The sequence below is a fragment of the Rhinatrema bivittatum genome, chromosome 7, assembly GCF_901001135.1.
Source record: "Rhinatrema bivittatum chromosome 7, aRhiBiv1.1, whole genome shotgun sequence".
Taxonomy (NCBI): domain Eukaryota; kingdom Metazoa; phylum Chordata; class Amphibia; order Gymnophiona; family Rhinatrematidae; genus Rhinatrema; species Rhinatrema bivittatum.
Genome location: NC_042621.1, coordinates 225,216,684 through 225,244,069, shown reverse-complemented (window position 1 = coordinate 225,244,069; position 27,386 = coordinate 225,216,684). Strand labels below are relative to the sequence as shown.

The 27,386-nt window shown below is 42.6% G+C and overlaps 1 protein-coding gene across 11 annotated transcripts in view; it reads left to right on the top strand.

Moving 5' to 3' along the window:
- The window catches only part of EXOC6 (exocyst complex component 6), a 734,347-nt gene that overhangs the window by 359,635 nt on the left and 347,326 nt on the right, over positions 1 to 27,386 (top strand). For all 11 annotated transcript variants that reach the window (XM_029609912.1, XM_029609910.1, XM_029609905.1 and 8 more), the window contains one exon: positions 8,885 to 8,990. In XM_029609912.1, the coding sequence (XP_029465772.1) occupies positions 8,885 to 8,990 (106 nt within the window). The remainder of the gene's footprint in view (positions 1 to 8,884; positions 8,991 to 27,386) is intronic.

The window sequence follows — 27,386 nt, the reverse complement described above, 5'->3', positions numbered from 1 at the left end:
CATACCAATTGGTGAGTACTTTTTTGAGTCAGTTTTTGGTCGATTCCGATTACCTTTTTACTCGGTACCCACGAGTCACCGACCGTTACCCGGCCCATTTTTTACCATGGCCTCGGGATTAAAAAAATGTCAGAATTGTACCCGAACAATGTCAATAACCGACCCGCATGATGTTTGCGTTTTATGCCTGGGATCCCAGATGACACCGAAGGGCAATGCGTGCCCGTTTCAATAAAATGGAGGAGCTGTTTAGAAAGATCACTCCATCGTCATCTTCGACATCGTCACCGAAGAAATTATCACCCTCTGTTGAAAAACATTGAGGAAAGAAAAAGGCCGATGACCGTCCGTCACCGGCCCCATCCGGATCTTCAATAGTGTCTTCATCGGTATCCACTAGGGAGCATCGTGAAAAGAGACGCCATCGACACCGTTCTGTCTCCGTTCCATCGGGAGAAACAGTATCCGCATCGGCACTGAAGGACATCGAGCTGATGATGAAGAGGGTCCAGGTACTAGAGCCACCATGCCCCTCTGTACGCGAGACACCGAGGCGCTCTCCACTGGGATCGGTGTCAGAAACTGTGCCACCACGCTCTGTTGTGGAAGTGCCAGTAGCACCAGTCTTACCTTCTGTGACAGTGGACTCAGTCCCAGTCTCCAGGGAACAAGTGACTTCCATGGTTCAACAGGCGATCATCGAGACTTTTCAAAAATTCCAGCCTCCCTTGATGCCAGCACCGGTACAATAGCTGACACTGATGCCAGATCAGTCAATTTTTCAACCTCTTCCAAATAGAATCGACGTCTTAATGGTGCCTTCCCAGCACCGATACCGATTCCATTGCTGGATCTCCCGATGCAACCATTGACACCATCGATGCCTAAACATCCATCGATGATTCCTTCAATTCCTATTCCAGGCTCATCGGAAGACGAGGGAAGAGACTCGGATCCCTTACCAGGGCCATCGGGTCTTCAAAATCCCCGTGCACCTTCATTACCTTCGATGCCACTGCCGGGTCCATCGATGCCTTCACGGCCTGGTCCATCGAGCGATGCTGGCCATCGATTTTACCATCAGTGCCATCAATGCCTTTCGATTCCCCATCGATGCCTTTTCTGTCTCCTTCGATGCCAAGTCAGATTCCAAGATCACCATCGAAGTCTCCTTCTAAAACAAAACATCCTCTTCCAAAAGACAACTTGGATCCCTCTGGATCACATTTTCAGTCTCACTATAATCCTTGGGAGGATGTAGATACTGACACTGATACCGAAGATCTAGAATCAGAACCTTCTCCACCAGAAGAGAGGAGGAAGTCCCCTCCTGAGGACCTGTCCTTTGCAAACTTTATAAAGTAAATGGCAGATACAATGCCCTTTGAATTACTTATTGAAGAGGATACAAGACACAAGACTCTTGAAGTGTTACAATTTGTAGATGCACCAAAGGAGGTGATGGCAATACCCATTCATGAAGTGCTTCTGGAACTTCAGCATCAATTATGGGAGCATCCTTGCTCTGTACCAGCTTTAAACAGAAGAACAGATGTGACATACCTGGTCCAACATACCCCAGGTTTCCAGAAGCCACAATTGCCACACCACTCAATGGTTGTTGAATCGGCTCAGAAAAAGGCTAGAAAGCAAAAACCACATTCTTCTGCTCCACCAGGAAAAGAAAAGAAGTTCTTAGATGGCTTGGGAAGAAAGGTTTTTCAAGGATCCATGCTGGTGTCCAGGATTGCGGCATACCAGCTATATATGATGCGATATCAAAGAAACTTGTGGAAACAAGTTCAAGATATTGCTGATAACCTCCCTCAACAACAGCAGCTGTCACTAAACACTCTGATTGCCAAAGGCCTCAAGTCCAGCAAGCATGAAGTATGGACCGCCTATGACTCTTTTGAAACATTGGCCCGTCTGTCAATCACTGGTATCCGTGCACGGAGGTGGGCTTGGCCTAAAGCCTCGGACCTCAGGTTAGAAGTCCAAGAGAGACTGGCAGATCTCCCATCTACTGGATACAATCTCTTCGGAGAAAAGATTCAGGACACTGTCTCCCAACTAAAAGATCACCACGAGACACTCCGTCAGCTCTCCAGATTGCCATCGGATCAGCCGTCCTCAGTGCGCAAACCCACCAGAAGGGACACCAGGAGGCCCTTCTATAGGCCTAGAAGGTACTATCCACCTGCTTCTTCGGCACCCCCCTACCACCCACCACAAAGAGGACATCCACACCAACCAAAGCAGACAAAAACCCAGCCATCTCCGCAAACCGGACCAGCATCTGGTTTTTGAAGAACAGCAAGAGAACAGAAGCCTCTCCATCAATCCCATGCTCCACCTACCTGTAGGAGGTTGACTCCCTCTTTTCAAAAACCAATGGAGTCTCATCACCAAAGATCAATGTTTGTTAGCCATACTGAATTGGGGATACCGTCTCAAATTCACCACAATACCCCCGCATTTTCCATCCATCCCACTTTGGACATGCACTGTCGTCACATCTCAGCTTCAACTAGAACTCTCAACCCTGCTGACTACCAGGGCTATCGAATCAGTTCCCGTGTCTCAACAAGGCAAAGGGTTCTATTCCCGCTATTTCCTAACTCCAAAGAAAACAGGCGGCCTTCGCCCCATCCTAGACCTCCGCAATTGCAACAAATTTCTTCAAAAGGAAACGTTCTGGATGGTATCTCTGGGAACCATCCTTCCTTTGCTTCAACAAGGAGATTGGCTCTGTTCTCTGAATCTTCAAGACGCCTATACGCACATATCCATTTCCACACAACATCGCAAGTACCTATGATTTGTCATGGGAAAGCATCATTAGCAGTATCTGGTGCTGCCATTCGGACTTGCCTCTGCACCTTGAGTATTCACAAAATGTCTAGCAGTGGCTGCTGCGCATCTAAGAAAAAGCAGCATTCATGTTTTTCCCTACCTGGACAATTGGCTAATCAGGAGTCCATCCAGGCAGGGAGCTCTGTCTGCCTTAAAAAGCACAATAAGACTATTACACTCCCTGGAATTTCTAATCAACTATCAAAAATCCCACATCGAGCTGTCTCAGCTCCTCACGTTCATCAACGCAGACCTCGACACCACAGTGGCAAAAGCTTTTCTTCCAAACAACCGTGCCAAAAATCTAGCACGCTTGGTGAACTCTATAACCCACTGCCAGTTCGCCTCTGCCCATCAACTTCTAGTGCTACTGGGACATATGGCCTCTACAGTACATGTTACCCCTATGGCGAAACTAGTCATGCGAAGAACTCAATGGACTTTGAAATCTCAAGGTTCCAAGCTTTCCAACCACTGTCGTACGAAGTTCAAGTCACCCACCAATTATGACTTTCACTCCACTGGTGGACAAACCAAACTGCCTTGAAAGCTGGTCTACCATTCCAGCAGTCAACTCCGCAAGTCATCTTGACCACGGATGCCTTCAACTTGGGGTGGGGAGCTCACGTCAACAACCTTCAAACACAAGGTATGTGGACTACGCTCGAAATGAAGTGTCAGATAAACTTCTAGAAACTTCAAGTGATACGTTGTGCCCTTTATGCCTTCAAAGACTGCCTCTCAAACATGACTGTGCTGATACAAACAGACAACACAGTAGCAATGTGGTACATAAACAAACAGGGAGGCAAGGGCTCTTATCTGCTTTTTCAAGAAGCAGTACAGATTTGGGCCTGGGCTCTAGAGCACTCCATGCATCTCCGAATAACTTATCTGGCAGGCATACAAAATGTCCTGGCAGACGATCTCCGTTGTCGTTTCCATCCTCACGAATGGTCTCTGGATCCCTGTGTAGCGAGCAAAATCTTTCAATGCTGGGGTCGCCCAACCATAGACCTCTTTGCGTCCAAACTGAATCATAAAGTGGAAAGGTTCTGTTCCCTCCATAGCCATCGGCAGACGTTCCCCAGGGACGCCTTTGCTCGCCCCTGGAACACAGGACTTCTATATGCGTATCCTCTGATTCCGCTCATGTCCAAAACTCTCATGAAGCTACAGCAGGACAGAGGGTCAATGATCCTCATAGCCCCGTACTGGCCTCGACAAGTATGGTTTCCCATATTCCTCAACCTCTCGATCAGAGAACCAATTCGCCTGGGCACAGCACCCACTCTCATAACTCAGAATCAGGGCAAGTTGCGTCATCCCAACCAGCCAGCTCTTGCCCTAACAGCTTGGATGTTGAAAGCTTAATTCTGCAACCACTCAATCTTTCAACTCAAGTCTCTCAAGTTCTCATAGCTTCACGAAAGCCTTTCACACGTAAATCTTGCCACTCTAAGTGGTAAGATTTACCAAGTGGTGCACACAAAAAGGTTTTGACCCTTTCTCCTGCCCCATTCCTTCTTTATTGGACTACCTGTGCCACCTTTTGGATTCTGGTCTCCAGACATCCTCTGTGCGGGTACACCTAAGTGCCATAGCAGCATACCACAAGGGAATAGCGGATGCTCCGATAACAGCGCAACCCCTAGTGGGTCAGTTTATGAGGGGCTTACTCCACCTTAAGCCTCCCATTAGACCACCGGTTATTGAATGGGACCTATATTTAGTGCTAGCGAGGCTCATGTGATCCCCGTTTGAGCCTTTGCACTCATGTGATGAAAAATTTCTTACATGGAAAGTATTTTTCCTAGTAGCCATTACTTCTGCTAGGAGGGTCAGTGAGCTACAAGCGCTTGTCACATACTCACCCTACACAAGATTCCTGCATGACCGAGTGGTCCTTCGCACTCACCCCCAAAAGTGGTAACGGATTTTCACCTCAATCAATCCATAGTCTTGCTTACTTTCTTTCCAAGGCCACACTCTCACCAGGGCGAGAGAGTTTTGCACACCTTAAATTGTAAACGTGCGCTAGCTTTTTACCTGGACCGCACTGCAGTCCATAGAAAATCCACTCAACTCTGTTTCTTTTGACAAAAATAAACCAGGAGTTGCAGTGGGAAAACAAACTCTCTCCAACTGGCTAGCAGACTGTATCGAATTCTGCTATGAAAAAGCAGGAATTCCTCTCCGGGGGCGAGTAAAAGCGCACTCAGTAAGGGCTATGTCAACATCAGTAGCACACTATCGTTCAGTGCCTATTGCTGTAATCTGTAAAGCTGAAACATGGAGTTCGCTTCACACCTTTGCAGCACATTACTGTTTGGACAAGGAAGGACGACAAGATTCAGCCTATGGCCAATCTGTCTTAAAGAACTTGTTCTCAGTTTAATACCCAACTCTTCCACATCCAACCTGCTGTGATTTCAGGCTGCCTCATTTTTTCCAACATCGCACCAGTTGTTGTGCTTGCTGCACAAGTTGTGCGCTGTTGGTCCACAACAAAGATGACTCAGCCTGTAGCTCGCTAATCACCCATATGTGAGGACTATCATCCTGCTTGTCCTGGGATAAAGCAAAATTGCTTACCTGTAATAGGTGTTATCCCAGGACAGCAGGACGTAGTCCTCATGAAACCTACCCGCCACCCCCGCGGAGTTGGGTCCAATTCATTTTATTACTTTATTTTTTTCGCTTGTATTTTTTATTGCTACAAACGAAACTGAAGGGAGACCCCTGTGGCTGAGAGAATCATGGCATGCTGGGCATGCTCAGTGGGCTCAGTGTGCCAGTCAAAAGTTTCTAGAAACTTTGACAGAAGTTTTCCGTGTCAGGGCTCCATCGAGGATATCACCTATAGGTGAGGACTACATCCTGCTGTCCTGGGACAACACCTATTACAGGTAAGCAATTTTGCTTTCTCTGCATTCTGCAGTTAATATTCATTATCTTATTGAATTGATTATAATGAAGTGCAAATAGGTTTATCATATCTCACCAACTCCAAAAAACGTGACCACATCACACCCACCCTGATCGAACTCCACTGGCTGCCTATACAATCCCGTATCCTTTTCAAGACACTCTCACTCATCCACAAAAGCATCAATAATGAAAACACTGACTGGCTCAACCCTCCCTTACTTCTACGCACATCCACTCGACCATCTCGTTCCGTACACCAAGGAACACTCCTTACCCCCTCTATCAAATCAACAAAACTCACCTCCACAATGAACAGTAGAGATGTGAATCGTGTCCTCGATCGTCTTAACGATCGATTTCGTCTGGGAGGGGGAGGGAATCGTATTGTTGCCGTTTGGGTGGGTAAAGTATCGTGAAAATCGTTAAAATCGTGAGCCGGCACACTAAAACCCCCTAAAACCCACCCCAACCCTTTAAATTAAATCCCCCACCCTCCCGAACCCCCCCCCCCCAATGCTTTAAATTACCTGGGGATCCAGCAGCGGTCCGGAACGGCGGCGGTTCGAAACGGCCTCCTGCTATTGAATCGTGTTGTCTTCAGCCGGCGCCATTTTGCAAAATGGCGCCGGCTGAAGCGGTCCAGCGGGGGTCTGGGAGCGATTTCCTGCCGCGAATCGTTTTCCGTACGGAAAATGGCGCCGGCAGGAGATCGACTGCAGGAGGTCGTTCAGCGAGGGTTCTGGACCCCCGCTGAACGACCTCCTGCAGTCGATCTCCTGCCGGTTTTCCTGCCCTCCCCCTTATACCATACCCGTATGGCCGGCGCCATTTTCCGTACAGAAAACGATTCGCGGCAGTAAATCGCTCCAGACCCCCGCTGGACCCCCAGGAACTTTTGGCCAGCTTGGGGGGGCCTCCTGACCCCCACAAGACTTGCCAAAAGTCCAGCGGGGGTCTGGAACGACCTCCTGCAGTCGAATCGTGTTGGTCTATGGCCGCCGCCATTTTGCGGCGGCCATTTTGCAAAATGGCGCCGGCTGAAGACAACACGATTCAATAGCAGGAGGCCGTTTCGGACCGCCGCTCTACCCAGGGTAATTTAAGGCATTGGGGGGGGGGGGGTTCGGGAGGGTGGGGGATTTAATTTAAAGGGTCGGGGGTGGGTTTTAGGGGGTTTTAGTGTGCCGGTTTTCCTGCCCTCCCCCTTCCCCCGATTTAGCTACGGACCGCCGCTGGACCCCAGGGTAATTTTAAGGCATTTGGGGGGGGGGGGTTCGGGAGGGTGGGGGATTTAATTTAAAGGGTCGGGGGTGGGTTTTAGGGGGTTTTAGTGTGCCGGTTTTCCTGCCCTCCCCCTTCCCCCGATTTACAATTTTTTGATGATAAATCGGGGGAATTGGTATTGTATCGTGGCCCTAACGGTTTTTGACGATTTAAAATATATCGGATGGTATTTTAAATAGTCAAAAAACGATTCACATCCCTAATGAACAGAGCCTTTTCTCTAGCCGGTCCCACCCTTTGGAACTCCATGCCACCAGACCTACGCACTGAGTCCTCTACCCCTAAATTTAAAAAAAAACTAAAAACTTAGTTGTTCCTACAAGCCTACCCATCCAACATGAACCTCTCTCCGAATGTTATCTGATCCATCCTCAGTCCCGTCCCCCCCCCCCCGCTCACCTCTCACCCTATCTTCCTATCGTGCTTACTCATCTCTACTTTCCCCCTCCTTTCCCTCCGCTCCTAATGTAATTCCACCTATTGTTTGTCAAATAGTATTATATAATGCCATTCTCAATCTTTATTAAACTTTGTGTAAATATCCTTTTGCCTCCCATTCACCTAAGCAGCACCCCCTCCAGAGGTGCTTGCTCCTTGTAAATTATAGCCATCTTCCTACTCCTTGTAAATTATAGCCATATTTATTTAGTTGTTTTTGTTTCCTTATTATCACAGTTACTGTTCAATGTAAAGGCTTCGCCTAAAGTTATTAAATTACTTGTAAACCGATGCGATGTGCAAACGGATGTCGGTATATAAAAGGTTTTAAATAAATAAAATAAATAAATATCTAACAACTCTATATTTTTTGGTTGAATGTCTTATTATTTAGTTTTTGTTTTGTGATTTTAAAATTATGGATGTTTTATTGAACTCTGTAATGGACAAGCTGTCTTGGAAAGTGTGGAATAAACATGATTTTAAATAAAGTAAAATTAAATAAATAATTATTAATGATGTGCAGACCCGATAATTTCATTTTGGTTTGTTTTTTTCATTTTTCATTTTGTTTAATGTTTTTTTTCTTTTCATTTCTCAAACCAAAAAAGAATATTAGAAAACAAATAAAACCCCAAAACTGCAACTAAAGCAAAACTGGCCTTTCAGAGGCCTTCCAACCCTGCTCCTGCCCTGCCCCTCAACAAAGCCTCAGGGGTCTGGGCCAAGCCCAGCCAGGGCCTGCCTCAGCTATTCCAACCCCATCCCACCCAGCAAAACCACTCAGGTCCTGGGCCTAGCCCGCTGAGATGAGGCGAGCCCAACTGTGGCCTCCCCAGGCCTGTTTGACCCTACCTAGCTTTGTGGGGCTGGGACCAGAGATCTCCCTGGCCCCCAAGTATCCTTTTTATGAGGGGTTGCCTTATGAGGGCAGGAGTGATGGGTGTCACTTCTGCCCCTTTCATGGGCACCCTCTCAACAAAATGGGGAGTGAATGGGGTTTGAGGGACGGGAGGGCTTGAAAGACCTCAAGAAGGCTTTTTTTGTTTTTTATTGTTTTGTTTTGGGTTTTTTTTTACAAAAATGAAATACCCAAATGTTTTGGGGTATTTTTGTGAGAAGAACAAAGTGAAAATGGCTTCATTCTTTCCATTCAGCACTTTCATTTTAAATAGGTCCACATCCCTAGTAATAATAATAAAAAAAAAAAAAAAAGAATCTGTTTTCTGGATTAATCCAACATAAATTATAAATGCTACATTATTTTGCTAAACAACTGCATGTATTCTTATTGTTTTTGTTGTATTTATTTTATTTATATTGACTGATTAATGTAAAGATCTTTTATTTCCTTATTTTTGTAATTGTTATATAGGGAAATATTTGAAGCAGATAATTACAGCCCTATTCCCATAGCAAATGAAGATGAGTACAGAATTGTAATTAGCAAGTTTCCCTTTCAAGATCCAGAACTTGATAAGGTAAGAAGAGCTAGTCCCTATGAAAAACGTTTACTTAAAAAAAACAATGAAATTGGGTAGGATGGTAATGATGCATAACTGAATGACAAGAGAGATTAATGAAGGGAGCCACTTTTTCATGGGTAATTCAACATGTGAAAATACCCATGGAAATGTGAGCAATAAACACACTTGGATCTGAATTATGGTGGCTTTGGAAGTCTGTCATGTAGTTCATAGGAGAAAATAAATTAAATCATTTGTTTAAAATACATTTGTAAAGTTAAAATAGATAATCAGCCAAATGGGGGCTCTATCCCAATAATTTTAATATGCAGTATATTTATACCTTATTTTGCAGTTGTATACCAAAAAATAGTGCCTGCCATCTTCTCACTCCAGCCGATGTATTTGAACTTTGTGTAGCTGGTGTATCATTTCTTTTCTGTTTGAGTCAGTTTTAGTGTAAGAACCTCTGATTTATTTAAAAAAATGCAGTTTAAGGTCAATCTGAGGTATTAGTAATATCTAGTTTACCATTAGTAATATGTTATGACCCTTCTGTTTAGAGCAGTTTTACAAAGTACACTTCTATTGTTCTCTATCTTAAAGTAAGTTTTATAATAACCAAATCAATGCTGCATGAAAGAATGCTTAATTTAAAATTTGTATTTATTTATTCAATAATTTTTTATAACGACATTCATGATACAGATCATATCGTATTGGTTTACGAGAAACAGGGGGTAATATTAACCTTAACCAGCAAAAGAGGATGTACAAGCAAAACAAAAGTTATCAATTTAATTTATCAATTTAATTTATGAAAATCAAATACCTTGTACTACAAGTAGTACCTTGCACAGTAGGAGGATAACTTTCAAATAACTGCACATGGCGGCATATATGTGTATAGGTGGCCATTTGTATTTTTACCATACTATTTTATAACTTGTGCATATCACAAAATAGGTATATGTTTACTCCACAGCATTGATACCACGTATTTCAGTGCTTTGAAATCATGTACTTTACCTACTTATCTTAAAAATATATGCGTGTATATTTTACACACAAAAGTAAAGTAGAACCAACTTATGTTAGTTCCTATTTATGTGCAAAGTTGGTGTATTTTAAAACATGTGAGCATCAGTGAAAATACAAGTTTTACCAATCAGTCCACCAGTTTGCTTGGTCCTTCTCCAGGTTATCGAGATCCTCCTGGTTTTTCAGCCTGTCCTCCCACCCAGTCAATACTATACAATAAACACATTTAATATCACTTAACGCCAGTGTAAAAATATGTGCATAAGTTGAAAGTGGACGTGTGCAGCTATCTTTTAAAATAGCAACATAAGCAGGTAACTGTTGGCCCCTCCTGGGAACGTCCCTAAATTGCCCCTTTTTAATACACTTATGTATTTGTATGAAAGTGAAAATATGCACATATTTTGGACTTTTATAAAATGCAGAGTACACAAGTAGAGGCAACTTAAACGTGTATATTGTTTAAGCGTGTAACGTTTTGAAAATTCACCTTTAAATAATGATGTGACAAGATATGCATTAACATGTTTCACTTCAACAAATAAAAGAATCCACTGGTCAGGATACAAATGATTTCAACAACGAATGAGGAATCCCGTATAAGAAGAACGGCGGGGGCTCTCAAAGAGACCTCATAATAGATGTCAACAATTTAAGCTGACGTAAAAGCTTATAATGGCTCAAGCTTTTCTTTGCTTGTAATCATCGGTCTCTATGAGCATGTGATGCTACTGCAATAGGTAGCTATCTCACGGCACGGTCAGTCTCTATTAGTACTCTGATATAGAGTCTCTTGATATACTTAACTTGCGATTTTCGTGTCCGTAGACAAACCAGTGTTGTTAGAGCAAGTGTAATCCGACGCTGTTCCGACACGGCGTGTTTCGGAGGAAACCCTCCTTCCTCAGGGGCTCGGATGTCACTAATGCTGGTTTTTCACATTATTTGTGCAAGGAAAGTTATGCGGCTGTATTATAGCGTCTCAAATGGTTTTCCAGTGATGCTGAACTAGCATTCATGGAGCCGTGCAAGACAGACGCTGCAAGTCAGCCGTGCAAGACAGACGCTGCAAGTCAGCCGTGCAAGACAGCACCGACAGACGTCTTGCACGGCTCCATGAATGCTAGTTCAGCATCACTGGAAAACCATTTGAGACGCTATAATACAGCCGCATAACTTTCCTTGCACAAATAATGTGAAAAACCGGCATTAGTGACATCCGAGCCCCTGAGGAAGGAGGGTTTCCTCCGAAACACGCCGTGTCGGAACAGCGTCGGATTACACTTGCTCTAACAACACTGGTTTGTCTACGGACACGAAAATCGCAAGTTAAGTATATCAAGAGACTCTATATCAGAGTACTAATAGAGACTGACCGTGCCGTGAGATAGCTACCTATTGCAATAGCATCACATGCTCATAGAGACCGATGATTACAAGCAAAGAAAAGCTTGAGCCATTATAAGCTTTTACGTCAGCTTAAATTGTTGACATCTATTATGAGGTCTCTTTGAGAGCCCCCGCCGTTCTTCTTATACGGGATTCCTCATTCGTTGTTGTTAACATGTTTCACTGCATGGCTTGCGTACATGTTGGAGCACAGCACCCAAGGCCATGTACTTTCATCACTGGGGAAATGCATCAGAATTATTTAATACACACCTTGATGTGAGTCATTTCACTGATAAACTGGATCCAAAAACATAAGTGAAGTTAGTACATATTGGACCCACTTACTCGAGTAAGTGGGCTTTTGAAAACTGCTACAATATTTATTTATTTATTTATTTATTTAAGGTTTTTTTATACCGGCATTCATGAACTCGTTCACATCATGTCGGTTTACAGAAAACAGGGGTGCGGATAATACAACCAAAAAACATAAATAACGTGATGAAGAGAAGCAGTTACAATTAACAAGGGCTAATGAACTGGGAATGTAAGAAATAGAAAGAGATAGAGGAGAATAATTATGTACAATATATGCCATTGAATTCTCCTAGGACAAGCAGGATGGTAGTCCTCACACATGGGTGACATCATTGGATGGAGCCTGGCACAGAAAATTTATGTCAAAGTTTCTAGAACTTTGACCGGGTTCAGGAGCGAAGGAGGTCTTCTCCTGAGGACCTGACCTTCACAGGTTTTGCACGTGAGATGGCTGAGGCCATCCCATTTCAGTTCATGATGGAGAAGGATGCCAGAGACAAGATGCTAGAAATCCTCCAGTTTGTGGAGGCTCCTAAAGAGATCATGGTGGTCCTGGTGCACAAGATCTTTAAGGAATTGCTGTTGAGGATTTGGGAGCACCCCCTCATGGTACCTCCTGTAAATAGGAAGTGGACAGGGTTTACCTCGTCCAACAGGCTATCAGATTCGAAAAGCGTCAGCTGGCACACCAATCTGTTGTGGTCGAATCCACTCTCAAGAAGGCCAAATGCTCTTGGACCCATGTTTCAGTGCCCCCGGGGAAGGATCACAGAGCACTGGATGTTCTTGAGAGGAAGGTCCTTTAGCAGGCGATGCTTATTGCCTATATTGCTTCCTACCAGCTTTATATGATCCAGTACTCTCACAACCTCCAGAAACAGTTGCAGGAGGTGGTGAAGCGACTGCCTCAATAGCAGCAAGACGCCTTTCTGTCGCTGGTGCATCAGGGCCTAGAGTGCGGGAAACATGAGGTGCGTTCCATCTATGATGTTTTCAAAATGGCAGCGAGAGTCTATGCAGCGGGAATTGGCGCCCGCAGAATGGCATGGCTGTGTTCCTCAGATCTCCGACCGGAGGTACAGGAAAGACTCGCTGACCTGCCATGTACTGGAGAGAATCTCTTCGGAGATAAGATGAGGGGCGAGGTGGCCCAGTTGCAGGATCATCATGATACCTTCCAGCATCTCTCCGCCAGCACTTCTGACCCATCCTCCTCAGCCAGGAAGTCTGTAATACAGGGTCAGAGGAGTCTTTCTACCGCCAAAGGAAGATCCTCCGGTTCCTCGCACCTGTTCATAAAGGGTGAGCTCCTGTGGCCATCCCAGGCAGCAGCGAGCTCCCAAATCCCAGCTGGTGCCCCAGCCAAATCCCGGGATAGAGTTTTGACTGGATCATAGGGAGCATAAGCCAGCTGCCCATACTCAATTCGCTGGACACACCCCCTCCCCCCCTGGTTGGGGACAGGCTACGGTTCTTTGTGAACCAGTGGCCCAGTATAACCTCAGACCAGTGGGTTCTGTCCATCATCCTTCAAGGGTACTGATTAAATCTATTGGTTGTACCCATTTTGGGGGCCACTAGTGAATCAGGAGGTACTGTTAAGGGAGATCTCCGCTCTCTTAATGGCCAGAGCAGTCAAACCTGTCCCACCAAGGCAAAGGGAACAGGGATTCTACTCTCAGTACTTCCTGATTCCAAAGAAAACAGGGGAACTCCGTTCCATCCTAGACCCAAGGGCCTTGAACAAGTTTCTAAAAAGAGAAAAGTTCAAAAAAGTTTCCCTGGGCACCCTCATTCCCCTCCTGCAAAAAGGGGACTGGCTATGCTCCCTTGATTTAAAGGACATGTACACCCACATTGAGATCTTCCCAAGTCACAGGAAGTATCTCAGATTTGTGGTGGGAAAACAGCACTTCCAGTACAGAGTGTTGCTGTTCGGGCTGGCATCGGCCCCATGTGTCTTTACAAAGTGCCTGGCCATGATGGGGGCACATCTCTGCAGACTGAGAGTGTATGTTTTCCCCTATCTGGACGATTGGCTGGTCAAGAGCATCTGTCAGTTGGGTGCAGATCGGTCCTTGCACTTGACAATCCAGATGTTGGAGTCACTAGGGTTCGTCATCAACTACCCAAAGTCCCATCTCAGACTGTCACCTTAATTGGACTTCATTAGAGCCCTGCTAGACACTATTCAGGGAAAAGCCTTTCTGCTGCGCTCCAGGGCGATCACTTTGGCATCCATAGTGGAGGTGATGCAACAAAGCCAGCAGGTATTAGCTCGGCATATGTTGAGGCTGTTGGGCCATATGGCCACAACCGTCCATGTTACTCCCTTGGCACATTTACACATGCGCAGAACCCAATGGACCTTGAGATCACAGTGGTACCAGGTCACTCAGGACCTCCATGCTTACATCCGCATTAGACTGTCTCTCTGGGACTCTTTGTTCTGGTGGCGGGTTCCTTCGAATTTGGAGCAGGGAATATCTTTCAAAACTCTGCCTACCCAAATTGTCATTACCATGGATGCGTCCACCTGGGGTGGGGTGTTTATGTAAACGGGCTCTGCACCCAGGGTATGTGGTCCGCCCAGGAAGCACAATGACAAATCAACTTCCTGGAGCTCTAAACGATCAGGTACGCTCTATGGGCTTTCAGAGATCGGCCTTCCAATAAAATTGTCCTGATCCAGACAGACAACCAACTAGAAATGTGGTATGTCAACAAGCAGGGAGGCATAGGGTCATACCTCCTGTATCAGGCAGCGGTCCAGATCTGGTCCTGGGCTTTATCCCATGGGATGGTGCTCTTGGCCATGTATATGGCTGGAATGGAGAATGTGATAGCAGACAGATTGAGTCGAGCCTTCAGGTCCCACAAGGGGTCACTGGACCAGGGGTTGGCAAATTGGCTCTTCCGTCTCTGGGGGAACCCAGACATGGACTTGTTTACATCCCCCTGCAACAGGAAGGTGTCTCAGTTCTGCCCCCTGTACAGGTCAGATGGTAAACCAGCCTTGGTTGCCTTTGCTCACCATTGGGGCAAGGGTCTTCTGTATGCCTGTCCTCCACTTCCTCTAGTAACGAAGACTCTCCTGAAGTTTCGAGAGAACCAAAGGACAATGATCCTTATAGCCCCTCATTGACCGAAAAAAGTCTGGTTTTCAGTCCTCCAGGAGTTGTCCCTCTGGAAATTGATCAGTCTGGGGACCTCCCCAGATCTCATCATGCAGGATCAGAGCAGGCTGCGGCATCCCAACCTGCAGGCCCTGTCACACACAGCCTGAATGTTGAGAAGCTGATTCTGCAGCTGTTGGATCTTTCTGAAAATGTGTCTTGGGTTCTCATAGCTTCTCAAAAGCTTCTACTAGAAAGTCCTATGGACTGAAGTGGAGGAGGTTTTCCATGTGGTGTGAGCAGAAGGCCCTGGATCCTTTCTCCTGCCCCACAAAAAAACTGCATGATCACCTTCTGCACCTATCAGAGACTGGCCTTAAAACCAACTCTGTTTGAGTTTATCTAAGTGCAATTGGAGCAAACCACCAGGGTGTAGATGGTACACCCATCTCTGTACTGCCCATAGTTGTACACTTCATGCGAGGCCTACTTCAGTTGAAGCTTCCCCTGAGGCCTCCCTCTATGTCTTGGGACCTCAACATGGTGCTAGCTCAGCTAAGAGCTCCTTTTGAGCCGCTGCTTAGCTGTTAGGGTCAGTGAGCTCCAGGCCTTAGTGACTTCTCCATCTTATACCAAGTTTTATCATGATAGGGTGGTCTTGCGCACGCACCCGAAGTTCCTGCCTAAGATGGTGACGGATTTCCATCTTAACTAGTCAATCGTCCTGCCAACATTCTTTCCCAGGCCCTATTTGCACCAAGGTGAACAAGCACTGTATACTTTGGATTGCAAGAGAGCCTTAGCCTTCTACCTGGAGCAGACAGAAGCCCATAAACCATCCACCCAACTTTTTATTTCTTTTGACAGAAATAGATTGGGAGTTGCCGTTTCCAAACAGACACTATCCAGTTGGCTAGCAGATTGCATCTCCTTCTATTATGCCTAGGCGAGACTGCATCTTGGGGAGTCATGTCAAGGCTCATTCTGTCAGAGCCATGGCAATATAGGTGGCCTCTTGCAAGAAGTTCCCATGGAGGAGATTTACAAGGCTGTGACGTGGAGTTCCCTCCACACATTTTCATCACACTACTGACTGGATTGGGATGGCCGACATGACAGTAGGTTCAGCCAGTCTGTCCTCAGGAATCTCTTTGAGGTGTAGAACCTAACTTTCCCTGCCTAGGGCCCATTGTTTGGGTTTAGGCTGTCTCCCCCTCTGTTATCAACAGCACTGTGGTTTTTGTGCCCGTTGATACCTGGTTGGTAGTTGTTGGTTCCCTTTTGGGGAGCGGCCTGTAGCTAGGGATTCACCCATGTGTGAGGACTACCATCCTACTTGTCCTAGGAGAAATCAGAGTTGCTTACTTGAAACAGGTATTCTTCTAGGACAGCAGAATGTTAGTCCTCACGAAACCTGCCCGCCACCCCGCGGAGTTGGGTTTCTCCTATTGTTTATTATTTTATCATAATTCTTTGTTATGAGACTGAAGAGGGACCCCGTGTGGATGCGTGCTATAGAGCATGCTGGGCATGCTCAGTGCACCCAGTCAAAGTTCTAGAAACTTTGACATAAGTTTTCCGTGCTGGGCTCCATCAGATGATGTCACCCATGTGTGAGGACTAACATCCTGCTGTCCTAGGAGAACACCTGTTACAGGTAAGCAACTCTGCTTTCTCCTTAAGATTTACCCAAGTAAGCGTACTTTAGTAGAGTAAATTGCTACAATAGTAATTATATTTATGCACATAACTCCTTTTGAAAATTGCCCCCATTGTGATTTCAAGAGGCATTCTGAAAGTTTGTGCACTATGTGGTATATTTTAAAAGCCTTGCATGTGCAGAAACAGCCACATACATGTGTAAGTGGGCCACGCGGGAGCTAAGCAAATTTTAAATAGCTGGGAAGGGTGCGCATACATTGATGTCTCTGCTAGCTGCATTGTACAAATCAACTCCTTTTCATCACTTATAAGGTATAAAATTCTTTAATGATGTCAATTTTCCAATGGATACCTCTGAATGTGTCCTTAACACCACCCCCTAACCCCAACCTACCTCCCGAAAACTTACCCCGAATAGAGTATCAGACTGATCCTTATAAAGAGGTTCTCTCTCTCTCTCTTTCTCCAAGCGCATATAAGATATGTGTGCAGAGCTGCAGACATACGCACATGAAGAGTATTTTATAACCTACACGTATACTTTATAAAATATTACATATCTTTGTGCTCAGTGAGATACACGCATTATGGGCGTACTCGTGGCCCTTTTAAAATCTACCCATATGGGTGCGATTTTTGTTAGGTAGTTTGCTAGTCTATGGGTACTTTTGTACTCACAGACATATAAGCTGAGTTTTGAAGAGAAACTTCTCTCAGTATTTCCCTTTAAAAATCTGACCTGCAAGCTTTGCAGATACAAAAATACTCACTTACTTTGCATCTGGTATTTGTGCAGAGCAGCTTTATGGGGAAAAGTACACATGGAGATTTGAAAATCAAATCCTTGCACATGCTTTCATTCTCTTGTCCAGGGGAATGTCCCTTTTCGCCATAGACATGCATGATAAAGCCAGCCACACAAGTGGGATGATGTCTTTCAACACTGAGATGGAAAACACTCTCAGAGCTCAGAAACAAAGAAGGGTTTACTTTGCATGTGTGACCCTAGCTCACACAGCTGCCTGCCATGTGAATCTGACTTTTTCATCTACTTGTGTGAATGGACATATTTTGTTCTCTGCTTTCAGCCATTTGGTTAAATTTTTTTTGCATGTTCCCTTTATTTTTCTCCTAAGTTAAATTTCTTTCATTTTTCCATTTATTTTATGAGTCTCAAAAAATAAATTAGGTGAGTTTATCAATGTAGTTCAGAATTTTCAATGCCAGGTTTCAAGAGGTGTCCTGTATGGGGGTGGGGGAAGAAGTCCCTAATAGATCAACATGAAGGAGTATGTAAGGTGTTTAGGCCCTGCTCATGATGTGTCAGATTGCACTGCCAATGCTCATATGTCCCACAGGCCAGAAGGTACAGGACCCATACACTTCAGGATTTCCTGAAGTTTTCTCAGACATCAATGGGAAAGAAGAGGGACCACGCCTAAATAAACGCATATACCATTTCCCCTCCAGTACATTGGGGAAGTAAATCACATTATTCATTGCCAAAAGAAACTGGCCCCATTCTGCCACATGGCATTGACACAGAGAAACAAAAGAAGTCTGCTGCAGTACAAGATTCAGAAAAATGATCATCATAGAGAACTGTGCTGTCAGCTGAGTCTTTCTTTGCCGCAGACATTCTATTGGTAATTTGATTAGCAAAGGCTAATGCTGAAATAGTCTTGGCACTGAGACAAAATTTTCAGTATACAAAAGTTGACTTGGAAAAATTTGAAAAGTTTTTGTCTATAAAATAAAAGATTCCATTAACTATTCAAATACTTATCCTGGAATCTGATGATGGTTCTTCAGTGATACCTCCTCCAAAAAAGGAGCAGCATCCTTGTTGAAAATATGTGGCTGGAATTCGTGAAAAAGTATTTTTCAAATATGCCACACTTGTCCATGCCTCCTCCATTTGAAGAGATGTCTCCTATTTTAGACCCAACACGGTATATAATTACACAAAGGGTATATTGAATACAACTCTCTATAATCTTGTCATAAAATTACACAAATTTAGAGAGCCAAATTATATATAGTAAACATACAAAATTTATTTAAATTCACCCACAACCTATGTAGACAATAAAAACTAAGCTAGCACACTCACACATTCATACCAACACATTAAAAAATATGTTCATTGAGATATCACATACAAAATGTAGTCTCTTGCCACGAATATATTGCACATATGTATTTTCTTTACAAACAATCAACAATGTAAATCTTATCTATTGCCATAAGTTTCTTAAACTAAGATGTATAATTCCTGATGTCCGACAAAAGTAGATCACAAGATCTCTTCGTTTCACTCCTCACATGAGGGGCTTCCTCAGGGACCAATGTAATTCACATATATTGCATATGCAGACGCGCTGCAATAAATCAATATAACAGGGATTAACCTCCAACTTAATCCAAAAAACCTTTTTCACCCATAACCAATGAAAATATCTCTTCAATTTTTTAACTCCAAACTTTAACCATTAAAACCCTGCCCAATTCACCATCACCGAACTTAAAAATTATCTCCTAATTCCCTTTATAACCCTATCCTTTAACAATGCCCGTTACAATCAAAACAATGAAAACACAATTTTTTCTTCTTTTTCCTCTTGGCCTATACTGAACCACCTGACAAACTCAGGTCAAATATATATCACGACCACACCTACCTTGAGTTATAAATCATCCAAATGTTTCACTTCATTAAGTTCTTATAAACGCCATCCCTCACAATGTTTTCGATACCTCTGGGGCCATCAATCCAAACACTTCCTTTTTTCACGGCATGTCACGCGGTGTTCCCGCTAATTGTTACAAACTGATACTAACTTCAATCCTTTTCAAGGATCTTATAGGACACACCAACCCGTGCTCTCAAAGAACATATCCTGCAACGATATAACCCACAAATTGTTTCTTATACCTAAAGAACTTGCTTACCATTCACCACCAACTACTACAATGCACAGGAAACCTTCCAATACTCACGTTCAGACCGGAGGTGACGTGCCACGTCGTCACTCACTGATGAATGAAAGTAATGCTTGTTCAAACAACTTTATATGAAGCGAACACAGATAATTGGACGCACTTGCCAATTATCTGATCACAGCCTCAACATAATGTGCAAAAAACAAACCACCCCAGTCCACTTTTATCCTAATCAGAACCCAATAGACCTTGCTGGAACTATTCAACTACCCACCTCTTAATAAAACGCATTCCATTCTATTGGACCATTAAGTCCTAACGGGATCACAGTCTGCCAACTAAAGATAAATTGTTGTTCAATCTTTCTTAACATGAGGGATAAATCTCCCCCATGTTGAAGGGTTACTTGCTTGATCACAAAAAAATGAATATCTTCCACAGTGTGGCTTCTCTCAATCCAATGGCTTACTAAAGGAGCATGTTCCCGCGATGCCTTAATACGGCTCCGATGCTCAACAATACGACAACGAATAGAGCGCGTCGTTTGTCCTATGTAGATTAAATTACACGGACAAATGATAGCGTATACCACTCCACTAGTATTGCAATCAAACAGCCTTGGAATTTTATAGGGAAATTTCAAATGAGGATGACAAAACATTTGACACCGCAGCGTCAAAGGACAAACCGAACACGACCCACAAGGCACTTGTCCATATATCAAACCTGAATCACCTGATATCTTACCCCCCTTAAGTTTATCGTGCAAAGTTTGACGTTTTTTCATGGCGAATACAGGATTCTCCATGAAACAAGGAATAGTTGACAGGATGTGCCAATGGCTTAACACTATATCTTTTATCTGAGTACTCTTCATGGAAAATGGAATGGTACAAACCATCCGGTTTAAAGTCTCTTTTGGATTATAAATCAACAAATTGTCCCTGTTCGAATATAATGCACGTTTGTAGGCTTTTTTTATAACAGACTTAGAATACCCTCTAGCTATAAATCTATCCTGTAACTGAGATGCCTGAATTTTAAACTCGGCAGTGGAAGTACATAAACGGCGATATCGCAAGAATTGACTTATAGGGATGTTATCCTTCAATTGTTTCGGATGAAAACTACGGTAATGTAAAAGTGTATTTCTATCCGTACTTTTCCTGTACACCGTAGTGTCCAACTTCTTTCCATGAACAAAAACCTGCATGTCCAAAAACGTCACAGAATGTTTATGTTTAACCACAGTGAATTTTAAATGTTGATCCCAAGAGTTCAATAAATTCAAAAATATTTCTAACTGTACCCCATTACCACTCCAGATGAAAAATAAATCATCGATATAGCGTTTCCAACATACTATATGTCGAAATGAATCAGATTTATAGACCCATTTACTCTCAAAATTTGCCACATATAACCCCGCTACACTGGGAGCCATCGGCGACCCCATGGGGATACCTTGAGTCTGTAAAAAATAATCCGCCTGAAAACTAAAACAATTCTGGGTTAAAGCAACTTCTGCGATAGTCATCAAAAAATGTATTTTCCTTTGCGGGATATCAAGCTTCACTAACTCCCCTTCAATCACTTGTAAAGCTTCCCTTTGGGGTATACTGGTGTATAACGAGGATATATCCGCAGTAAGTAAAATCCAATTCGATTGTATATCCGGCAGACCTGTCAACTGATTAATAAAATCAGTGGAATCTTTAACGTATGAAGGTACACACTGTACCAGAGGTTTCAAATAATGATCAATCATCTGTGCAAGGGGCTCCAAGACAGTCCCTATTCCCGCCACAATCGGTCGCCCGGGCGGGTTTATCAATGTTTTATGGATCTTTGGTAAAATGTACAGATGGGCCGTGGTAGGAAATGATACCTGCAAAAAGCGATATTCTTTATTGGTGATAATTTTTTCTTATTCGCCTTTTCTAAAATCTCCATAACTTGCTGATGCAACACAGGCGTAGGATTTTCATCCAATTTTCTATATGCCTGTCTATCAGATAATTGACGATGCACTTCATTTTCATAATCCCTCTGATTCATGACTACGACAGCACCCCCCTTATCCGCAGCCATTATCCGTATAGAACTATCTTCCCGCAAAATTTTCATAGCTTGCCACTGTTCCTTCGAGAGATTGTATTTGATAAAATCTCTCTGGCCTTCCATTTGATCTAAATCTCGAAGTACCAAACTTTGAAAAGTTTGAAGCAAGTGGCTAGGGGGAATAGGTGGAATCCATTTTGAAGGTTTGTAAAGCCCATCTCTATTGCTTAATCTTACCTCATCCTTAAAAAACTCCTTAATGTGAAGGCGTCTAAAAAATTTTTGGAGTTCAACCCGGGTCACAAACGAATCATATCGACAGGCAGGACTAAATGAGAAACCTTTATTTAACACCTCTAACATAGGTTTAGTCAAAACTTTATCAGACAAATTAAACACAGAGGTATCACTCATAACACCTGTGCCCTGGTCTATCGACGCAGATTGTAGTTGGCACTGTACGGTCTGTTTTTTTGAAACCTGGACCCCCGTGTTCCCCTGTTTCCTCGGGCCCGCTGCTCTAAAAAATGAGAATCAGTATGTTGATGGGACTCATGACTAGCATTGGAACTTTCCCCCTCTGCAAACCTTACCTGTCGCTTCTCTTTATTTTTCTCTTTTTGTATATCTTCATCTGTGGAATCCTCGGATGAAGAAAAGTCACCCTTTCTTTGGCTGAATCTCTGTTTTCTATTAACTTGCATCCAGTGGTATACATAACCACCATTATAATCCTTCTCGTCTCGATAAAATTTGCTGATTTTTATTTTTCTTGTTTCTTCACGATACTCATCTAATTGTTTTTGTAGCTCACTCATCTGATTAGATAATGTATCTGTTGACAGATCGTTCTGAATTTTTTCCAATTCAAGATCAATATCTTTTGTTAGTTCTTCAAGACTAACCTTAGTGGTTTCGATGATTAAAATCATCAAATCGTGCGAGCATTTATTGAGTATCGAGTTCCATTTCTGGACAAAAATCTCATCATCAGCAAATAGAGAAGGAGATTTATTCACCCTCAACCCCCGCGGGATGCGCTTCACATAACAGTATTCAGCCAAAGTCGAGGCGTGCAATTCCATCCGTATAGCTTTTTTACGATTTTTTGCATAATTCTCCCAATTGCCTGTATCATCATTTTTATTATTCTGTTGTGCCGACTCAAAAAGATGAAACCCTGCAAGAATAGTACTGGCCGCTTGTTCAGTATAGGAATGCATATTATCCATTGAACCCTTAATCTGGTAACCAACACGGTATATAATTACACAAAGGGTATATTGAATACAACTCTCTATAATCTTGTCATAAAATTACACAAATTTAGAGAGCCAATTTATATATAGTAAACATACAAAATTTATTTAAATTCACCCACAACCTATGTAGACAATAAAAACTAAGCTAGCACACTCACACATTCATACCAACACATTAAAAAATATGTTCATTGAGATATCACATACAAAATGTAGTCTCTTGCCACGAATATATTGCACATATGTATTTTCTTTACAAACAATCAACAATGTAAATATTATCTATTGCCATAAGTTTCCTAAACTAAGATGTATAATTCCTGATGTCCGACAAAAGTAGATCAAAAGATCTCTTCGTTTCACTCCTCACATGAGGGGCTTCCTCAGGGACCAATGTAATTCACATATATTGCATATGCAGACGCGCTGCAATAAATCAATATAACAGGGATTGACCTCCAACTTAATCTAAAAAACCTTTTTCACCCATAACCAATGAAAATATCTCTTCAATTTTTAACTCCAAACTTTAACCATTAAAACCCTACCCAATTCACCATCACCGAACTTAAAAAATATCTCCTGATTCCCTTTATAACCCTATCCTTTAACCATGCCCGTTACAATCAAAACAATAAAAACACAATTTTTTCTTCTTTTTCCTCTTAGCCTATACTGAACCTCCTGACAAACTCAGGTCAAATATATATCACGACCACACCTACCTTGAGTTATAAATCATCCAAATGTTTCACTTCATTAAGTTCTTATAAACGCCATCCCTCACAATGTTTTCGATACCTCTGGGGCCATCAATCCAAACACTTCCTTTTTTCACGGCATGTCACGCGGTGTTCCCGCTAATTGTTACAAACTGATACTAACTTCAATCCTTTTCAAGGATCTTATAGGACACACCAACCCGTGCTCTCAAAGAACATATCCTGCAACGATATAACCCACAAATTGTTTCTTATACCTAAAGAACTCGCTTACCATTCACCACCAACTACTACAATGCACAGGAAACCTTCCAATACTCACGTTCAGACCGGAGGTGACGTGCCACGTCGTCACTCACTGATGAATGAAAGTAATGCTTGTTCAAACAACTTTATATGAAGCGAACACAGATGATTGGACACACTTGCCAATTATCTGATCACAGCCTCAACATAATGTGCAAAAAACAAACCACCCCAGTCCACTTTTATCCTAATCAGAACCCAATAGACCTTGCTGGAACTATTCAACTACCCACCTCTTAATAAAACGCATTCCATTCTATTGGACCATTAAGTCCTAACGGGATCACCGTCTGCCAACTAAAGATAAATTGTTGTTCAATCTTTCTTAACATGAGGGATAAATCTCCCCCATGTTGAAGGGTTACTTGCTTGATCACAAAAAAACGAATATCTTCCACAGTGTGGCTTCTCTCAATCCAATGGCTTACTAAAGGAGCATGTTCCCGCGATGCCTTAATACGGCTCCGATGCTCAACAATACGACAACGAATAGAGCGCGTCGTTTGTCCTATGTAGATTAAATTACACGGACAAATGATAGCGTATACCACTCCACTAGTATTGCAATCAAACAGCCTTGGAATTTTATAGGGAAATTTCAAATGAGGATGACAAAACATTTGACACCGCAGCGTCAAAGGACAAACCGAACACGACCCACAAGGCACTTGTCCATATATCAAATCTGAATCACCTGATATCTTACCCCCCTTAAGTTTATCGTGCAAAGTTTGACGTTTTTTCATGGCGAATACAGGATTCTCCATGAAACAAGGAATAGTTGACAGGATGTGCCAATGGCTTAACACTATATCTTTTATCTGAGTACTCTTCATGGAAAATGGAATGGTACAAACCATCCGATTTAAAGTCTCTTTTGGATTATAAATCAACAAATTGTCCCTGTTCGAATATAATGCACGTTTGTAGGCTTTTTTTATAACAGACTTAGAATATCCTCTAGCTATAAATCTATCCTGTAACTGAGATGCCTGAATTTTAAACTCGGCAGTGGAAGTACATAAACGACGATATCGCAAGAATTGACTTATAGGGATGTTATCCTTCAATTGTTTCGGATGAAAACTACGGTAATGTAAAAGTGTATTTCTATCCGTACTTTTCCTGTACACCGTAGTGTCCAACTTCTTACCATGAACAAAAACCTGCATGTCCAAAAACGTCACAGAATGTTTATGTTTAACCACAGTGAATTTTAAATGTTGATCCCAAGAGTTCAATAAATTCAAAAATATTTCTAACTGTACCCCATTACCACTCCAGATGAAAAATAAATCATCGATATAGCGTTTCCAACATACTATATGTCGAAATGAATCAGATTTATAGACCCATTTACTCTCAAAATTTGCCACATATAACCCCGCTACACTGGGAGCCATCGGCGACCCCATGGGGATACCTTGAGTCTGTAAAAAATAATCCGCCTGAAAACTAAAACAATTCTGGGTTAAAGCAACTTCTGCGATAGTCATCAAAAAATGTATTTTCCTTTGCGGTATATCAAGCTTCACTAACTCCCCTTCAATCACTTGTAAAGCTTCCCTTTGGGGTATACTGGTGTATAACGAGGATATATCCGCAGTAAGTAAAATCCAATTCGATTGTATATCCGGCAGACCTGTCAACTGATTAATAAAATCAGTGGAATCTTTAACGTATGAAGGTACACACTGTACCAGAGGTTTCAAATAATGATCAATCATCTGTGCAAGGGGCTCCAAGACAGTCCCTATTCCCGCCTCCAAGTTGGACAGTCAATCCACTATTCTGGCTTATCAGTGTAGAGGACTTGATACTCATGTCTAATTTCAAGCCTACTATTTTCAAAGGATAAGACAACTTCAGAAGACCCTTCAACTGTTCTGTCTGATTCTCAGGAAGGCTCAGAGTTATCTTATACCACCTCTTCATTCATTTGAATGAGGAGGAATCCACTGGTCTGCCATCAGACTTGCAACATTAATACCCCTGGAATACATCTCCTCCTGAGGACATTTCATACCTAGATTTTGTGTAAAGAATGGAAAAAGAAATTCCCTTCAGTCTACAAGAGGAGGCAAAACCCAGAGAAGATGAGTTTTGGTGTACTCAAGTGCATTCAGGATTCAAAGCAAATGATGGTAGTGCCAGTGCACAGCCAGGGTTAGGAAATGGCCGCTCATTAATTGAGCATCCATTCTCCTAACCTGATCACTGGTGACTTTTTTAAAACAATTTTTCCTTACTACTTTTTTCTGTTCCTTCAACTTAATATCACCATGAAATTAAGTCAGAGGAACCGAAAAAAGGAACAGAAAAGCAGTATTTTCTGCTTTTCTGTTAAATTTAGGGGCTCCTCAAGAATTAACGCCTGCTCCGGGGCAGGCATTAATTTTCGTGAGTGCAAATGTGCATGTTGGACGCACTTTTTTTTTTTTTGCATCGGGTGGCGGGGGTGGCATGGGAGGGGTAGTAGCTAATAGTATCATCAACATGAATTACACATGATGAGTGCTATAAGCTATGCGCTGGATAGGATGCTTGTTTTGAATGCGCTAATCCCCTTATTGCATAAGGGGTTTTGGATGTTCGTCCAAGCACATGTTAAGCAGTGTACTTGGCTGAGCGCACTATATTGTATTAGCCTGTAATATGAGCTATTACCTGCCACTAATTCAGGAAGCTGAAGAATGTAGTAAACACCATTCAGGTTGGCCTATTATGCCTACAACACTTCTTCCAGAATCTCAACAGTAGGTATTTGAGTCAGAAGACTAGCATGCCTAAACAATTCGGGTCAATGCAAGACAATCTCTTTAGAGAAAAGGTAAAAGAAACAATGGATATCATTAAGGAGCACTGTACCACCTTCTTTACCTTCTCAATGGTTATGACTGAACAGTCCTCTACTTCCAAGAAAAATCAGCAACAGTCCTACAGAAGATAATGCTAATATTCTAGGAGAAAGTATCAGAATCTTTACTGGTGGTGCTATTTTCAAAAGCAACAACATCAGAGCACTTATAGCCTAAGGCCCTGCAACAAATACAGTCCAAGGCTGATTAAAATGTTTGTCTACAATATCAATATTTTTCCCAATTAGTATTTTCTTCAATACCCTAGTTAAATATTCTAATGTGAAATATGTATCCTTTGTCCCTGGCCAGCTTAGATATTTATTAGACTCTAAGAAGTTTTCTGGTACAAGCCCTGTTATGAAGGAAAGAGTCAATGTTTGAGGTCTATTACTATTAATCCAGTCTTCACCATTTCTTTAGGTTTTTCTTCTGAATCTACTATGTTTTTTCCTTTGTTCTCCCCCTATTGTTTGATGTCTAATTGAAGATTTCTGGGCAATTGAATAATTCTCAAGCTTGTTTTCTGTTATAGTTTATGTAATTTTGTCATCCGACTTGTATTTCTTTGAGAAGGATAAACCTCCTGATTCTACAACTGAAACTATTATAAATAAATAAAAATCTATTATATATAGGCAGCCTTCCAAAAGTAGGGAAGCTGCATTATTTCAAATCAACATGGTCTTTAGTAACAACAGACTAACAAGTAAATTTTAAAAGGTGTGCG